Source organism: Mandrillus leucophaeus, unplaced genomic scaffold (assembly GCF_000951045.1).
Source record: "Mandrillus leucophaeus isolate KB7577 unplaced genomic scaffold, Mleu.le_1.0 Scaffold280, whole genome shotgun sequence".
Classification (NCBI taxonomy): Eukaryota; Metazoa; Chordata; class Mammalia; order Primates; family Cercopithecidae; genus Mandrillus; species Mandrillus leucophaeus.
Window position 1 is genome coordinate 1643027 of NW_012102921.1, and position 17223 is coordinate 1660249.

Genomic DNA, 17223 nt, shown 5'->3' on the forward strand with positions numbered 1-17223 from the left:
AAATTTTTTTGTAGAGATAGAAGTCTCCCTGTGTTGCCCAGGCTGGTCTCAAACTTCTGGGCTCAAGCGATCCTCCCACCTCAGCCTCCCAAAATGCTGGGATTCCAGGCATGAGCCACCCACGCCTGGTCCTCTAATTGTTTTCATGTTGGCTCTGTTCTCCCCAACCCCATTAATTTTTTCTCTTTTTTTAGAGACGTGGTCTCCGTCTGTCACCCAGACTGGAGTGCAGTGCTCAGGTGGGGTGCTGGTGGCTTCCCCACTGGAGGGCCATGGGAGGTGGGAGGATCGGGTGGAAGAGAAGGAGGCAGAAGCAGTTGGGGTCACACACCCCTGCCTTCTCCTCACTGGTTTCCTCCCTTGCTGTTTTTTCCAGCTAACAGCAATTTCTTTTTTCTTCTTCTTTTTCTTTTTTTTTTTTTTTTTTTTTTTTGAGATAGAGACAGAGTCTCACTCTGTTGCCCAGGCTGGAATGCAGTGACCATCTCTGCTCACTGCAACCTCTGCCTCCCAGGTTCAAGTGATTGTCATGTCTCAGCCTCCTGAGGGGTTGATATTACAGGCTTGTCACACCATGCCCAGCTAATTTTTCCATTTTTAGTAGAGACGGGGTTTTGCCAAGTTGGTCAGGCTGATCTTGAACTCCTGACCTCAAGTGATCCACCCACCTCGGCCTTCCAAAGTGCTGGGATTGCAGGCGTGAATCACTGTTCCTGGTCAGCAATTTCTTCTTTTTAAAAAAAAGACCAGCTCCCTCCCATCAAAAAGTGGGCAAAGGACATGAACAGACACTTCTCAAAAGATCTACAAATGACCACCAAACATATGAAAAAATGCTCAACTTCACTAATCACCAAGGAAATGCAAATTGAAACCACAATGAGATACAGAATATATCCCAGTCACAATGACCATATGACCATTATTAAAAAGCCAAAAAAAAAAAAAAAAAACCAAATAGATGTTGGCATGGATGTGGTGAAAAGGGAACGCTGATACATTGCTGGCAGGAAGTAAATCAGCACAACCTCTATAGAAAACAGTATGGAGATTTCTCAAAGAACTCAAAGTACATCTGCCGTTTGATCCCGCAATCCCACTACTGGGTACCCAACCAAAAGAAAACAAGTCACTGTATCAGCCGGGCGCAGTGGCTCATGCCTGTAATCCCCGCACTTTGGGAAGCCGAGGCAGACAAATCACTTGAGATCAGCAGTTTGAGACCAGCCTGGCCAACATGGCGAAACCCCCATCTCTACTAAAAATACAAAAATTAGCCAGGCGTGGTGGTGGGCACCTGTAATCCCAGCTACTCGGGAGGCTGAGGCAGGAGAATCACTTGAACCTGGGAGGCGGAGGTTGCAATGAGCCGAGATAGTGTCACTGCACTCCAGCCTGGGACAGAGTGAGACCTGTCTTAAAAAAAAAATAAAAACCAAAAATATATATATTTTTAATTTTGAAAGGTCTGCTCCCCATGCCCCACCCTGGCAGGGTCTCCCCTCATTCCTTTCTGCTGTCAGCTGAATTGAAACCCTAAACCCCAGTGCTCCAGAAGGTGGCCTTATTTGGAGATAGGGTCTTTGCAGGGGATCGAGTTAAACTGAGGTCACTAGCATGGGTCCCAACCCAACACAGAGACAGATACACCTACAGCAAGATGAGGTAAAGATGGAGGCGGGCCGGGCACAGTGGCTCAGGCCTGTAATCCCAGCACTTTGGGAGACCGAGATGGGCGGATCACGAGGTCAGGAGATCGATACCATCCTGGCTAACACGGTGAAACCCCGTCTCTACTAAAAAATACAAAAAACTAGCCAGGCAACGTGGCGAGCGCCTGTAGTCCCAGCTACTGAGGAGGCTGAGGCAGGAGAATGGCGTAAACTCGGGAGGCGGAGCTTGCAGTGAGCTGAGATCCGGCCACTGCACTCCAGCCTGGGCAACAGAGCAAGACTCCATCTCAAAAAAAAGAATGGAGGCGATGCATCTACCAGCCCAGGAACGCCAGAGATTGCCACCAACCACCCGCAGCCAGGAGAGAGGCCTGGGACAGACCCCCCCCCGGCGACTTCAGAGGGAGCATGGCCCTGTGACGCCTCAGTTTTAGATTTCCGGCCTCCAGGACAGCGAGGCAATCCATTTCTGTTGTCCTAAGGCACCAAGATTGCAGTACTTTATAATGACAGCCCCAGGGAGCAACAACTACAGTTTTTTCTGGTCGCCTGTGGTTGCAGGGGTGGGTTTGAGGCAAGGAGAGTTAGTGCAGATTCCTGGAAGGCTCCCTGGAGGAGGTGGGTGTTTTTGGTTTTTTTGGAGACAGAGTCTCACTCTGTCATCCAGGCTGGAGTGCAGTAGTGCAATCACAGCTCACGGCAGCCTCGACCTCCCAGGCTCAAGAAGTCCTCCCACCTCAGCCTTCCAGGTAGGTGGGACACAGGCATGCACCACCATGCCCAGCTACTTTGTTGTGGAGATGGGGTCTTGCTATGTTGCCCAGGACGGTCTCAAACTCCTAGGCTCAAGTGATCCTTCCACCTTGGTCTCCCAATAGGCCTGGGATTATAGGCATGAGCCACCGCACCAGGCCTGGGAGGGGAGCCTTGTTGATGGGAGTAGGGAACTGAGGTAGACATTTGAAGTTTCCTTAGAATCTCTCAGGAGGGTACCGGGCGCAGTGGCTCATGCCTGTAATCCCAGCACTTTGGGAAGCCGAGGCAGGTGGATCACCTGAGATTCCGAGTTCAAGACCACCCTGGCCAACATGGTGAAACCCCGTCTCTACTAAAAATACAAAAATTAGCTGGGTGTGGTAGCGTGTACCCGTAATCCCAGCTACTCGGGAGGCTGAGGCAGGAGAATTGCTTGAACCCGGGAGGTGGAGGTTGCAGTGAGCTGAGATCATGCCACTGCACTCCAGCCTGGGTGGCTGAGACAAAGACTGAGACTCAGACTGAGTATTTGACTGAGACTGAGACTGAGACTGAGACAGAGACTGAGACTGAGACTCAGACTGAGTTTTTGAGACAGAGACTGAGACTCTGTCTCAAAAAAAAAAAAAAAAAAGGAAAGAAAGAAAGAAAAGAATCTCTCGGGGACAAGAATGGGATGGTGATGGAAGTGTTAGATGGGGAAAGAGCCCTAGACAGGGATGCGGGGAGGACAGAGGGATACCTGCCATGGACAGGTGACTGAGCACCCAGGCCTTGGTGGCCCTCATGCTGGGTGTGGGGGTGAGAGGGCATTTGTGACAGCAGGGCAGGGCTGGGCCAACAGACAGGACGTTGTGTTTTGTTGACATTCAATATAACCAGGTGATCTGCAGGGTGAGAGGGTGTGTCTGCTGGGAAGGACCAGGCTGAGGTCACTGCAGCTGTTCCTCTAGACCCACGCCCTGCCCTGGTATCCCCAGCCCCATGACTTGAGTGGGGGTGGGGCTATGAGTCCCTGGAGAGGGGACATGGAAAGGGTCAGAGGCTGCTCAAAGCTGGCCAGGGCCCCAGAGGACAGCCGATGCCAGTCGCAGAGACGGAGGAGCCACAGAATCCTGGAAAGCAGGAACAGGGTCTGAAAGGTCACATTCTACAGAGGAGGAGACTGAGGCTAGGGATGAAACCAGTGATAACATGCAGAAAGTTGGGAGAGGCCAGGAGGGGGCCAAGGAGAGGTGGGGAGAAGAAGAAAGAGAAGAGAGGGGGAAGGAAGGGGCTAGAAGAACCCAGGAAGATGGAAGGGAGGAGCAGAGAGAAAGAAAGGAGGGGGCCGGGAGCGGTGACTCGCCCCTGTAATCCCAGCACTTTGGGAGCCCAAGGTGGGAGGACCACCAGAGGTCAGGAGTTTGAGACCAGCCTGGTTAACATGGTGAAACCCTGTCTCTACTAAAAATATACAAAAATTAGCTGGGCATGGTGGCGCGTGGCTGTAATCCCAGCTACTCAAGAGCCTGAAGCAGGAGAATCTCTTGAACCTGGGAGGTGGAGGCTGCAGTGAGCCAACATCGCGCTACAGCACTCCAGCCCGGGTGACAGAGTGAGGCCCCGTCTCAAAAAAAAAAAAAAAAAAAAAAAAAAAAAAAAAAAAAAAAAAAAAAAAAAAAAAAAAAAAGGAAACCGAGCAGGGAGGAGGGTTGGGAGGGAAACAAAAGATCATGGCTAAGATGCTATTATTAGAGACACATCACCAAGGGTCTGGGAGGCACAACAAGTGCAAGGAAGGGAGTGTTTTCATTATGACGAATGGGCTGGCAGGTCTGGGTGACATCGCCACAGGGTGACATCTCAAGGGGCAGGGACCCTGAGGTCTATGGGTCCAGTTTCTGTCTTGGTTCCCCTGTGCCCTTCTCTGGGGGCTGGTGAGGGGCAGAGGACACTTCAGGAGGGTCCAACTGGAACCACAGTTATCCCTCCTGCCCTGAGTCCCTGGGTCCCCATGACCAAGAAGCCCAAAGCAGCTGAGCTGGAATGATCCTCAGAGGTCCTAATGCCTTGTCTTTTGGGGAGACCGAGACGGGAGATGAACTGAGCAGCCCCAGGGTGCATAGCTGGTTCACGGCAGGATTAGAATCTGGGGGTCCTGAAACCCCATTTTGTGCCCGTGTGTTTATCCCGGAAACATTCCCCGGGGCACACAGCAGGGTGTGCTGGTGTGGGAGGTGACAGGGAGTTAGCGGGAACATTCACTGGGTAAGGACAGACCCTAACATGGGTTGAGCATCAGTCTTGTGCCAGGGATCATGCCTGGGGGTGGCTGTTGTCAGTCCTAGCAGCAGCCCTGAAAAGCAGGTGTTATTCTTATTTTCTGGAGGGGAGTCTGAGGCTCAGAAGGGGAAACTAAAGCTCAGAGACCCTCAACTGGACAAGGCTCCAATGCCCTGGCTCTTCCCGCCAAAGCTTGCTGGGGAGAGAAGAGAAGTCCAAGGGGTGGGCACAGGGCTGAGCTCCAGGCAGAGGGCCCCCCCATTGGTGCCTTGGAGGCAGCCCTCTCTCGCGGATGGGCAGACAGAGCAGGCTGGCCCCTGGGATGGGGGCCTCGTGGGCAGCAGGGCATGGGGGTCACTCACCATGCTCTGCAGCAGCTTGTGGGGACAGGAGCGGGAGGACCAAGGTCAGCAGACACAGCGCCATGGTTCCTGGCCTCGGCATCGGAGCTCCGAGCACGTCTGACTTACCCGTTACCCCAGGAGGAGCTGGCAAAATGAGCCTCAGAGAAAGAAACTCATAAATAAATGGGTGCCAGAGACCTTTGGTCCCTGAGACACTGGGGACCAGGGGCCAGCCTGAGCCTGAGTCAGTCTGGAAGCTTCCCTCATGACTTGGGGCGCAGGGCCTGTTTCAGGCCAAAGGGCAGAGGGAGGGGGTGCCTTTCCCTGGCCCAGCAGCTCATAGGCATGAGGGTTATCAGCTTTATCACCCCAATAGAGGGGCAGCCCAGGGGGCCTGCAGGAGCCAGGGGGGAACTGATGAGACCCCCTCACCATGGGTGGTGGGAGATGGGCAAGAGGGGCCGGGCCTGAGCTGGGAAAGGAGGGAACCGCCTGCATTTGACCCTAACCCCTAGCAGGGACATCCCCTTTGTCTCTTTTCTAACCCTTCTTATTGGCCGGGTATGGTGGCTCACACCTGTAATCCCAGCAGTTTGGGAGGCTGACAAGGGCAGATCACTTGAGATCAGGAGTTTCAGATCAGCCTGGCCAACATGATGAAACCCTGTCTCTACTAAAAATACAAAAATCAGCCAGACATGGTGGCAGGCACCTGTAATCCCAGCTACTCAGAAGGCTGAGGCAGGAGAATCGCTTGAACCTGGGAGACACAGGTTGCAGTGAGCCAAGATCATGCCACCGTACTCCAGCCTGGGTGACAGAGCAAGACTCTGTCTCAGAAAAAATAAATAAATAAAATAACCCTTCTTATTGTCCTATAAGTATGCCCTGAAGACATGGCCATGCCTGGGCCAGGGAGTTGTTGGGTCTGGTCTGTGGGTTCCGAGGTAAGCACGGCTCCCAGGGCCATCTGGAGTGACCCTGCCCTGTGCAAGCCCAACAGAGCCAAGTGCTCACTCCCTGGCCAACTGGGGTTGAACCTGAGATCCTCTCCTGTCCCCAGAACCTGACCTTAGGCTTTTCTGCCACAGGGACCTCAGCAGAGGCAGGCCTAGCCCTGTCCTGACTGGAGCAGAGGAGGGGGCTCCCTGCCAGGACACAGGAAGGGGCCCAGAGCGTTCGTTCCATGACCGATTCAGCAGCCAGTCCTGGGAGGACTCTGACCCCCCACCTGAGCCCCACTGCAGAAGGAGGGGAAGGAAACCTCTCACTTCACATTCTGAGCTTTAAGATTTGCTTTTATTGGTAGGGAAATTCCAGAGTGGGGAGTCACCCAGGAGGAGACAGGGGTGCTGAGGCTTCTGGGAGTCTGGGGGCTCCTGGTTGGAAGGCCTCATAGCCCCCAGCAGGAGCACAGGCCCGGGACTGGCCAAGTCTGTCAGCTCAGATCAGGACCAGCTTCAGGGCCCGACCTCAGTCTCCTCTTGACCAACCCTGGGGGACTGCAGTCTGTGGTGGGCTCTGTGTTTGCCGCTCTCCTGTCCAGAGATAGATGAGGGTGGGAGGCCCCCACTGGCTCACACAGCAGATGCTACCATCTCCGGCCTCTGGATGTGGAGCTGGGGGGCGGGAGAGAAGAGGTGAGGCCAAGGGGCAGACCCGGGAAACGGGGAGCCCCAGGGGGAGGAGGGAGCCCTGGGGGTAGGAGGGATCCCCAGGAGGAGGAGGGAGTCCCGGGGGAGGGAGGGAACCCCAGAGGAAGTGGAGCAGCCTCAGAGGGTGGGGGCAGCTCGCAGCTGAGTCACCTCCGTGCCTGAGTCAACAGTCTCCAGGGTGGGCCGGAAGTTGTTGTAGGCGTTCTCGAGGCCGAATCTGCTCTCCCTCAGATTCTGGTCTGTAGGGAGAGGCGGTGCTGAGTGATGGGAGCCTTGGTGGGGGGGTGGGAGGGAGGACTCCGGGGCAGTGGGGATTTCTTCCAGCAAAAGAGTCAGCCCGGCATCTACCCTACACCCTTTCCCACTGCCGACCACCCCTCCGCCCCTGCATCACTGGGCAGCGAGTAAGTGCCTAGCCTGCCTGGGGAGCCGCCCGCTGGACCCTGGAACGGGAGGGAGCGGAGCAGAACTCCCTCACATGCACAGGGTGGTAGCCCGGGCCACAGAGGAGCGTTCGTGCAGCCCTGGACTCAGGGATGAGGTCAGAGTGGAGCGGGAGGCAGGGCTGGCTCTGGGTCAGCAGGGCCGCACTCCCTCATAGCAACGGTAGCCATAGCAAGCAAAAGAGCTGCGCTTGGAATCTGCTTCCAGCATCCGCCCGGAGCACAGCGATCACTTACTTCCTGGTCCCACAGAACCACTCACTCTCTTGACTCCGGGACTCTCCCCGCACCTCTGACCCCTCTTTTCCTGCCTCCTTCGAGGTCGGGGTCCTCATGCCCTACCTGTCCGTCTACGGTGGCTCCCCGGCGGGGGGTGGGGTGTTCCACTTTCACCCTCCTCACTTCTCACTCTGCATTCTCCCCGATGAATGGACAAGTTCCAGTCCGTGGTTCAGGCTGCAGACCCCTCCCGGAGCTTCAGACAGGCACCAGCCTTGCAGCCTTGCCCTCAGCACCCACCAGCCCCCCAACTCACTGTGCCCCACCGGCTGCTTCTCCCCCATCCATCGGGGCCCAAGGGTCAGCTCAGACAATCCTGGAAATCCTCCCTCACTCCCTCTCCCTCCCCCACCCTCTCAACCTCACCTCCACCACCCCCTCAGCCTCACCTCTACCAGGCTGTGTCTCCTCTTCCTCCCCCACCCCTCAGCCTTACTTCCTCCACCTGGTCTCCCTGCTTTAGTGCTCCCAGAATGGCCTTTTGAGTAAAAAAAATTCAAAATGTGGCCGGGCATGGTAGTTCATGCCTGTAATCCCAGCACTTTGGAGGCCAAGGCGGGTGGATCACCTAAGGTCCGGAGTTCGAGAGCAGCCTGGCCAACATGATGAAACCCTGTTTCTACCATCTCTACTGAAAATACAAAAATTAGCTGGGCGTGGTGGCATGCCTGTAATCCCAGCTACTAGGGAGGCTGAGGGCAGGAGAATCGCTTGAATCTGGGAGACAGAGGTTGCAGTGAGCCAAGATCACACCACTGTACTCCAGCCTGGGCCAGAGAGCGAGACTCTGTCTCAAAAAAAAGGGGGGGGCGCCAAAGCCCCTCAACCCCCCACCCCATTCCTGAAGCCCTGCCAACCTCACGTCCCTCACTCTTTGTGAGATTGACCTGCCTTCCCTTCCCCACCAAAAGCAAGCTCTTTCCCAACTGCAGGGTTTCTCACGCAGTCCCCCTGCCTGGGGTGCCCTTTCCCTTATCCTCACTGGGATAAGGCCTCCCTGCTTACTGGGCTCCCCCTCTGTTGAAGGAGGAAGCGCACCTGCTTACCCACCTGCTCAAGAATTAGTCTCACCTCGGGGCTTATCTGATCCCCCATCCCCACCCAGGCTGGGTTAGGTCCTCCCCTCTTCTCCCTCTGCCCTGGGAATGGCCCTATCACCCTGCTTAGCTGAGTGTGCATTGGATACCCTCACTGAGTTGGTCTCTAGGGGCAGGATCTGGTTCTCAACCACTCCTGCACCCTTGCACACAGCAGGGGTGGTGTTTGGGTCCGGGGCTGCAGCAGGGGGAACAGGCTGTCAGCCACAGCCACCGTGAAGGGGGGCAGGACCCCACGTCACCCCCACAGGCACAGGCACCGCCCTGTCTTTCTTCACCCTCCAGCTCTGCTCATCCCCTTGCCCTTAACTAGAGGTACCTTCCCAGATGGCCGTCTTCTGGAAAGTGCCAGGGGTGCCTTCGTTTCGCCACTCTTGAGGCATATCATACTGTTGCCTGCAGACAGAAATGCCGTGAGCAGCTGTAGTCAAGGAGGCTGAGGAGGGACTTGGTGGACCCAGACCTTCAGCTTCCCTTGAGGGGACAGTCACCGCCACACCCCAAGTCAGAGACGGCAGCGATGATGGCAGAGAACAAAAGGTAGCATCACCATAGCTTCCCCTCTTCCAAGGCAGGCACTGGCCAGGCCTCCCGGCTGCCCCTCACTCTGTTTAGTGGGCCTCAGTTTCCATATCCGTGAGATGGGGGCATAGGGTAGCTCCCTTCAATTGCCAACTTCGGGCCAAGTACTGTGCCAGGGTTTCCCAGCAACCTTCACAGGTGCATCTTATCCCATTTTACAGCTGGGAAAAGCGAGACCCAGACGCTCCATCTCAGCTTCCCCATGTGGTGCCGTGCTCTGTGGTGGCCAGGTGAGTGATAACTAACCACGGGGAATGTCATTACATAGTCTAGGTTCCACACATAAGCTTCTGTTTCCAATCTCTGTGTTATGGTTTGAACGTGTCCCTTAAAGTTCATGCATTGGAAATTTAACCCCCAACGCAGCAAAGCTGAGAGGTAGGACCTTGAAGACGTGATTAGGTCATGAAGGTGCTGTCCTCGTGAATAGATTAATGTCATTATCTCGAAAGTGGGTGTGTAATAAAAGCGAGTTCAGACAGCCGGGGGGCGGCAGCTCACGCCTGTAATCCCAACAGCTTTGGAGGCTGAGGTGAGAGGACTGCTTGAGGCCAGGAGTTTCAGACCAGCCTGGGCAATATAGTGAGACCCTATCTCTACAAAACATTTAATTTAATTTAATTTAATTTAATTTAGGGCCGGGTGCAGTGGCTCACACCTGTAATCCCAGCACTTTGGGAAGCCAGGGTGGGTGGATCACTTGAAGTCAGGAGTTCGAGACCAGCCTGGCCAACATGGTGAAACCCCATCTCTACTAAAAATACAAAAATTAGCCAGGCATGGTGGAATGCACTTGTAATCCCAGCTACTCAGGAGGCTGAGGCACAAGAATCGCTTCAACCTGGAAGGCAGAGGTTGCAGTGAGCCGAGATGATACCACTGCACTCCAGGGTGAGAGCAAGACCCTGTCTCTTAAGGAAAAAAAAAAAAAAAAGTGAATTCAGCCCTCTCTTCCTCTCTGTCCATGTGATGCAGACTGCTGTCTTTCCATGCTGTGATGCAGCAAGAAAGTCCTGACCAGATGCAGCCCCTTGATCTTGGACTTCCCAGCCTCCAAAACTGTGAGCCAAATAAACTTCTATTGTTTACAATTACCCAGTGGTGGTATTCTGTTACAATAGCAGAAAATGAACTAAAACACTCTGCCAAATTGATATATCCTATAGGAAGGCCGCCCTTTGCTGTACCCAGGGCTGGGAGGGTCTGGGCACCCCGTCTGGCCTCAGCGGACCTCTCTGACTGTTGGCCTGGAAGGAGCAGAGCCTTAGGACATTCAGACAGTGGCTGCCCCAGGGTCTGTCCCCTGTCTCTGGGCCTGCGGGGCTGGCCCCACAAGTTCACCTGTGCAGTTTTCTCTGGGATAGGCTGAATAAGATGACCAGGATGATCAATGAGAGCAGCAGCACCGCCACCACAGCCCCCACGATGCCATACACGAGGCTCTTGGCGATGTTCCATTCACAGGTCTCTCCCCAGTACCAGTGTGTATCCGTATTTGGGCACCTGGGGACACAGACAAACTCAGGCTGACCCCCCAGGATCCCTCACATCCAATATCCCAAGGGCAAACCCACTCTCCTAAACACAGGAAACCAGATCTCCCTCTCTCCAAGGGCTGGAGCTCAGCCCCCAGAGAGCCTGGGTCCCTGACTTCCTCAGGCTGATGGGCGCTGAAGGAGTTGGGGGGACCTGGAGACTGCAGATCAGGAATTGAAATGACTAGGGCTCAGGGGGACCCGAGAGTGTTGGGTGTCTCGTCCCAGACACATGCCATTCACCCATCTACTCTCTAATCGTCTGCCACCTAAATGGGCCTGTTATCGTGTTTTTTATTTTGCACTTTAATTTATGGTCTGTGGACTTAGTGCTCTGGCTGCAGCTAGAGGTAACCACGACAGCATGGCTGGGATGATGTAAGGGAAATTAACAATATAGATAGACAGAGGTAGAGATACAGACACAGATAGAGATAGAGATAGATTTGGAACTTGATAGCTTGAACTTTCTCAGGAAGGGATTGCCCTGCTCTTGGACCTTTGTGTCTATAATCTACTCCTACTCCTCACTCTTGTGGGTGTGGGGGGTGGGGATGAGGATACAGGGGAGAGGGATGTCCAGGAGTGGGGAGGAGGCACCTGCCAAGTTCTACTCAATCCCCCCACCCTGTGGGTGACTGCTGGGGAGGGGGAGGGCCCTACCACCAGGACAGAGTAGGCGCTGGGCTTGTGGGGACACTCACAGGCAGCGGGGGCCACTGCGTTGCAGCTGACACACGCCCAGATTACAGTTCATTTGGGACTTCGTTCCTTTGGTGCACTTGTTCACACAGGCCAGCTTCCCATCCAAGACATCCGCATAGTAGAATTGGGCATATTCTTTGGCAGCCTTCTGGGTGCATTGCTCTGGGGGAGAGGGGCGGGCAGCACGCATGAGCCTGGCCAAAGCACCCCAGCCCCCACTCTTAGTGACCACACTCCACACAGCTGCTTACCCTGGAAGTCAAAGCCCAGTGTCACCGATGAATCCACGAAAGTGTCCTCTTCACTATAGCACAGTATGGCCTCTGCTGAGAGTGGATAGGAAGGAAGATGGAACAGAGACACTTCCCTCTGCCTCCCTGGGGGTAGCCAGGCCTCTCTCTTCTTCTTTACTATGCCCTCCCCTGGGCCAATACCCGTGGGGTCTTTGCCCACCCTAGACATGCAGCTGGGCTTATGAGGAGGCTCAAATGGGGATATGACAGCCTCAGCCTGGGACCAACAGGAGGCTGTTGGGAGCAAGTTTGGGATCTGGAGAAGGCAGCCTGGGCCTGGCTTCTGGGTTCCTGTGGCAGGAGTCTTGGGGGTCCAGAAGAAAGAAGAGATAGGGGAGGGAGGGATCAAGGTCACGATCTCCAAGACGCCCACAGGTGTCAAGGGGTTTTAGGTGAGCCTACCTCTGCAGAAATCAGGATCATGAACTGTTTTGGTTTCATTCATAATCTTGGCCTTTACAATCTCTACCAGGTTTTCAAACAGTTCTTCATACTCTAAAGTGTAGTCTGCCTCCAGGATGACATCATTCTTGACCACGATGCTACCGTTGCTGGAAGTGGGAATTGTTTCATCAGTTACCCGTGTCACCACCCAGCCAGCAAGTGGAGACCAAGCACCCAGAGGAGTAATGGGAGATGAAGCAGCCATGTGCCCCACAGGTGAGAAAGAATACAGAGTCGTCCCCCCAGCAGCTGACCACCCAGACAGAGGGATGAGAGCAAAACGATTCAAGATCTCAAATATATCAGTGATCACAATAAATGCCAACGAGTGAAATTCATCTCTCGCAAAATAGAGGCTCTTGAATGAACAGGTGGAGAAATTTGAATCCCTGTGTCCTGTTGATGCGAAAGTAAAATAGTGCAGCTGCTATGGAAAACAGTATGGAGTTCCTTAAAAAATGTAAAGTAGAATTAATGCATGATCCAGCAGTTCTACTTCTGGGTATATACACAAAATAACTGAAAGCAGGTCTTGAATTTATATTTGTACCCTCGTGTTTTCAGTAGCATTATTTACCATAGCCAAAAGGTGGAAGCAAACCAAGGGTCCATCAACAGACAAATGGAGAAACAAAATGTGGTCTATTGTGGAATATTATTTAGCCTTAAAAAGGAAGAACAGGGCAGGAAGTGAGGTGGCTCATGCCTATCATCCCAGCACTTTGGCAGGCCAAGGCAGGAGGATTGCTTGAGGCCAGGAGTTCAAGACCAGCCTGGGCAACATGGTGAGACACCATCTCTACAAAAGATACAGAAATTAGCCAGCCAAGGTGGTGCACACTTGTAGTCCCGGCTACTCAGGAGGCTGCGGCAGGAGGATCGCTTGAGCCCAGGAGTTTGAGGCTGCGGTGAGCTATGATTGCACCACTGCACTTCTGGCAACAGAGCAAGACCCCATATTTTTAAATTTTAAAAATAAAGAAAGAAAAAGAAAGGTAAGTTTATAACCTAGAAGTTACTTCTTCAATAGCCAATGATGCAACTGAGGGGAGAGGTCTTGAGACAAGGCAAATCACCTGTCACTGTCATTTTGAAAGATAAGTCAGTAGTAGGACTCAGGAGGACTTGAACAAAAAAAATCCTGAGCCAAAATGGAGAGAAAGACCAGGGTGCCAATGCTGAGCCAGGGGCAAGGTTGGGGCACCGGGACCCTCTCTTCCCTGCTGCAAGGACACGGCACTCTTGAGGCACCCTTCCCACTCCTCTGTCTGCCTCTTTCCACTCTCCACTGGGGGCTCTGGCTAGATCTTAAATGTTGCTGCTTTCCAGCTTCATTCCTGGGAGACCCTCGTTTTGTGCTATGACCCTCCCTCACCCCCGACCTGGGCCATCTCATCCCACTCCCAGGACTTCCAGCGACATCCATCTGGGGATACCAATGCCCGTGTCTCTCATAAGCCCCTTTAGAGGCTGGGCATGGTGGCTCACGCTTGTATTTCAGCACTTTGGGAGGCCGAGGCGGGAGGATCACTTGAACCCAGGAGTTTGAGACCAGCCTGGGCAACATAGCAAGACCCCATCTCTGCAAAAATTACAAACATTAGGTCAGGGGCGTGGCTTACACCTGTAATCCCAGCACTTTGGGAGGCCAAGGCGGGCAGATGACTTGAGGTCAGGAGTTCAAGACCAGCCTGGCCAACATGGTGAAACTGTGTGTCTACTAAAAATACAAAATTTAGCCAGGTGTGGTGACATGTGCCTGTAGTCCCAGCTACTTGGGAAGCTAAGGCAGAATAATCACTTGAACCTGCAAGAAGGAGGCTGCAGTGAGCCGACATTGCACCACTGCACTCCAGCCCGGGAGACAGAGCAAGACTCTGTCTCAGAAAAAGCAAAACAAAAAAATTACAAAAATTAGCCAAGCATAATGGCACAGGCCTGTAGTCCCAGCTACTCAAGAGACTGAGATGGGAGGATTGCTTGAACCTGAGAGGTTGAGCCTACAATGAGCCGTGATTATGCCACTGCATTCCAGCCTGGGCAAGAGAGCAAGACCCTGCCCCTCGATCCCCCCAAAATAAGACTCTTTAGGGCATATTCCACTGCTGTATCATGCAACTACTCCATGTGGCTGGGCCCTGGGCACTTGAAAGTTGACATGGTGCACACCAAACTCATTACCTCCTTCCCCCATTCTACCTCTCATGACATTCCTTGACCCATCACAGGGCACCCCACACCTCCAGCAGCCCAGAAATCTGCCCTCATTCCTCATTCTTCTCTCCCTCCTCTCCCACAGCAAATTCCATGGTCTGCTGATCCTGCCTCCCAAAGACCTTTCACACTGGACCCGTTTGCTCCTATACTGTCACCTATCTGGTGTAGGCCACCATCATCTCCAGTACAGACTTCTGCTTATGCAATCTCCATCCTACAGCCAGACTGAGCTGTCTACTCTGCAGACTAGACACTATCCACTGTGGGCCTACACTGCTGATGCCGAAAGTCTGACTAACTTGGCATGAGCCATCTTTCCAACCTCCTGCCCAGTTACTGCTCCTTTGCTCTTAAGCACCCAGCTGTTCCGAGCGTCTTTAGGTTCCTGGAATCTGCCCTCCTCTCTCTCCTGTCTGGGCTCCTTCTCACTGATTCCCGCTGCTGCAACTGCCTCTCCTTCCCTTCCCCCTCTCTGGATCATTCCTCCTCATGCTTCAAGCCTCAGTTTTGCTGTTACTTTTTTTTTTTTTTTGTACAGATGGGGTCTCGCTATGTTGCCCAGGCTAGTCTCTAATTCCTGGCCTGAAGTGCTCCTCCCACCTTGGCCTCGCAAAGCATTGAGATTACATGCATGAGCCACCACGCCCAGCCTGTTGCCAGTTTTCCCAGAAAGAATTCCCTCTGCCTCACCAAGCTTTGCTTTTGGGACCTCTCCCAGGGCACCCTGTGTGCCCCTCACTGTAACTCTAAGCAGACTGCACAGCCACTTTTCCGTCTGTGTTCTGCCACTCTGAGCTCCAGGAAAACGGGACTGCTGTGTTCCCAGCACCCAGCAGGGGGTTGGCTTTCAACAAATGTATGTTGACTGGATGAATGAATGAAGAATGAATGGTCTCACAGCCCCCTGCACTTACCTAGCGGCTGCAGTCCTCTCTGACCCAACCAGGTATTGACATTCTAGCCATTCATGATAGGAGGAGGCAGGAAAGCAGGGACAAGGAGGATTTCCCCACATCTATAAATCTGCCCCCCAATATACTCACAGCAATCTCCGAATGTTCACCCCTCTATACTGTGGAAGATCGTCGCCCGTCAAAACGACATCCATCTGAAAGAAACAAGGCAGTGAAGGTCACACAGAGCTACAGCGTGAAGACTCTCCTGTTCCCCGTCTCGAGGCAGCCCTAGGCACCCTTCTGTGGAGCCCACGTAAGATCCCATAGGAAGAACCACCACCCCAGGAAGCTCCCTCTGCCATAATGTGGGTCATGTGGGGCTGAAGGCTGGAAACTCTCAGAGGACCTCCTTTCAAGACTTAGGGAGACTGGTAGGGAGGGGGCTCATGAGCAGAACTCAGATCACTAAGTCAGGGTGCACTCCCCAATTTCCTCTCATGTGGGACATCACCCTGGGATGTCTGGGTGTGCCCTGGTCTTACCCGATTCTTGAAGAGGTTAGTGAAGTTCTGGTATTCCTGGGAGGATGAGTCATTCATCTGTTCTGTGAAATTTCTGTAAGTCACTTTCACTGTCATACCTAAAGTGGCATTGAGTTTTTCCGGGGTTTCTGTGGGAAAAGGCCATGGTATGCGTGAGACAGCGACCTCCCAATAATGTCCTCAAGTATTGATACAGTCTCTGCCTGTGGGTGTCTTGCAGGTGAAGGAAACTTAAGAGGAAGGTGGGGGTCACTGCCTGTCTCCCAAAACCCTTAGGAGCCAGTGGCCAGGAGGGGAAGGGACAGTACTAAGTACAGAAGCCCTCTGATGAGAGGGACAGGTGAGCTAATGGAAAGGGCCCTGGGCCAGGTGCTGTGGCTCACACCTGTAATCCCAGTGCATTGGGGAGATGGGAAGACCTGCCTGGGCAACAAAGTGAGACCCTGTCTCCACAAAAGTAAAAATATTAGCCAGGCGTGGTGGTGCACACCTGTAGTCCCAGCTACTCAGGAGGCTGAGGCTGGAGGATAACTTGAGCCCAGGAGTTCAAGGCTGCAGTGAACTATGATCTGCACCTCTGCACTCCAGCCTGGGCCACAGAGTGAGACCCTATCTCAAAAGAAAGGGAGATTCCTAAAACTAAAAATAGAGCTACCATACAATTCAGCAATCCCACTGCTGGGTATATATCCAAAAGAAAGGAAATCAGTACATCGAAGAGATCTCTGCACTCCCATGTTTGTTGCTGTTCACAATAGCCAAGACTTAGAAGCAACCCGAGTGTCCATCAACAGATGAATGTATAGAGAAGACCTGGTACATATACACAATGGAGTACTATTCAGCCATTAAAAAGAATGAGATCCTGTCAATTGCAACAACATGGATGAAGCTGGAGGTCATTGTTAAGTGAAATAAGCCAGGCACAGAAAGACAAACATTGCATGTTCTCACTTACTGGTGGAATCTAAAAGTCCAAACAATTGAACTCATGGAGGCAGAGTAGAAGGATGGTTACCAGAGGCTGGGAAGGGTAGTGGGGTGGCGGTGAGACGGAGGTGGGCATGGTTAATGGGTACAAAAAATGCATAGTTAGAAAGAATGAGCAAGACCTGCTATTTAACACAACAGCGTGACTATAGTCAATAAGAATTTAATTGTACATTTAAAAATAACTAAAATAGCTGGGTACGATGGCTCATGCCTGTAATCCCAGCACTTTAGGAGGCCGAGGCAGGCAGATCACCTAAGATCGGGAGTTCCAGACCAGCCTGGCCAATATGGTGAAACTCCATCTCTACTAAAAATACAAAAATTAGCCGGGCATGGTGGCCCATGCCTGTAATCTCAACTACTCAGGATGCTGAGGCAGGAGAACTGCCTGAATCCAGGAGGTGAAGGTTGCAGTGAGCCAAGATCGTGCCACCACACTCCAGCCTGGGAGACAGAGTGAGACTCTTTCTCAAAAAATGAAAAAATAAAATAAAATAAAATAAA

At 53.0% G+C, this 17223-nt stretch overlaps 2 protein-coding genes across 2 annotated transcripts in view; both read right to left on the reverse strand.

Annotated features, from left to right (window-relative positions):
- Positions 1-3217, reverse strand: part of LOC105543361 (mucin-17-like) — a 15057-nt gene extending 11840 nt beyond the window's left edge. Inside the window, exon 1 of the mRNA XM_011985216.1 lies at positions 3172-3217. Within this exon, the coding sequence (XP_011840606.1) occupies positions 3172-3217 (46 nt within the window). The remainder of the gene's footprint in view (positions 1-3171) is intronic.
- Positions 3218-6318: 3101 nt separating this feature from the next.
- LOC105543356 (mucin-12-like) overlaps positions 6319-17223 on the reverse strand; it is a 22846-nt gene continuing 11941 nt past the window's right edge. The window contains 9 exon segments of the mRNA XM_011985211.1: positions 6319-6657; positions 6844-6932; positions 8832-8908; positions 10436-10597; positions 11334-11496; positions 11586-11657; positions 12030-12178; positions 15332-15396; positions 15727-15854. Of these exon segments, the coding sequence (XP_011840601.1) occupies positions 6616-6657; positions 6844-6932; positions 8832-8908; positions 10436-10597; positions 11334-11496; positions 11586-11657; positions 12030-12178; positions 15332-15396; positions 15727-15854 (947 nt within the window). The 3' untranslated portion in view covers positions 6319-6615.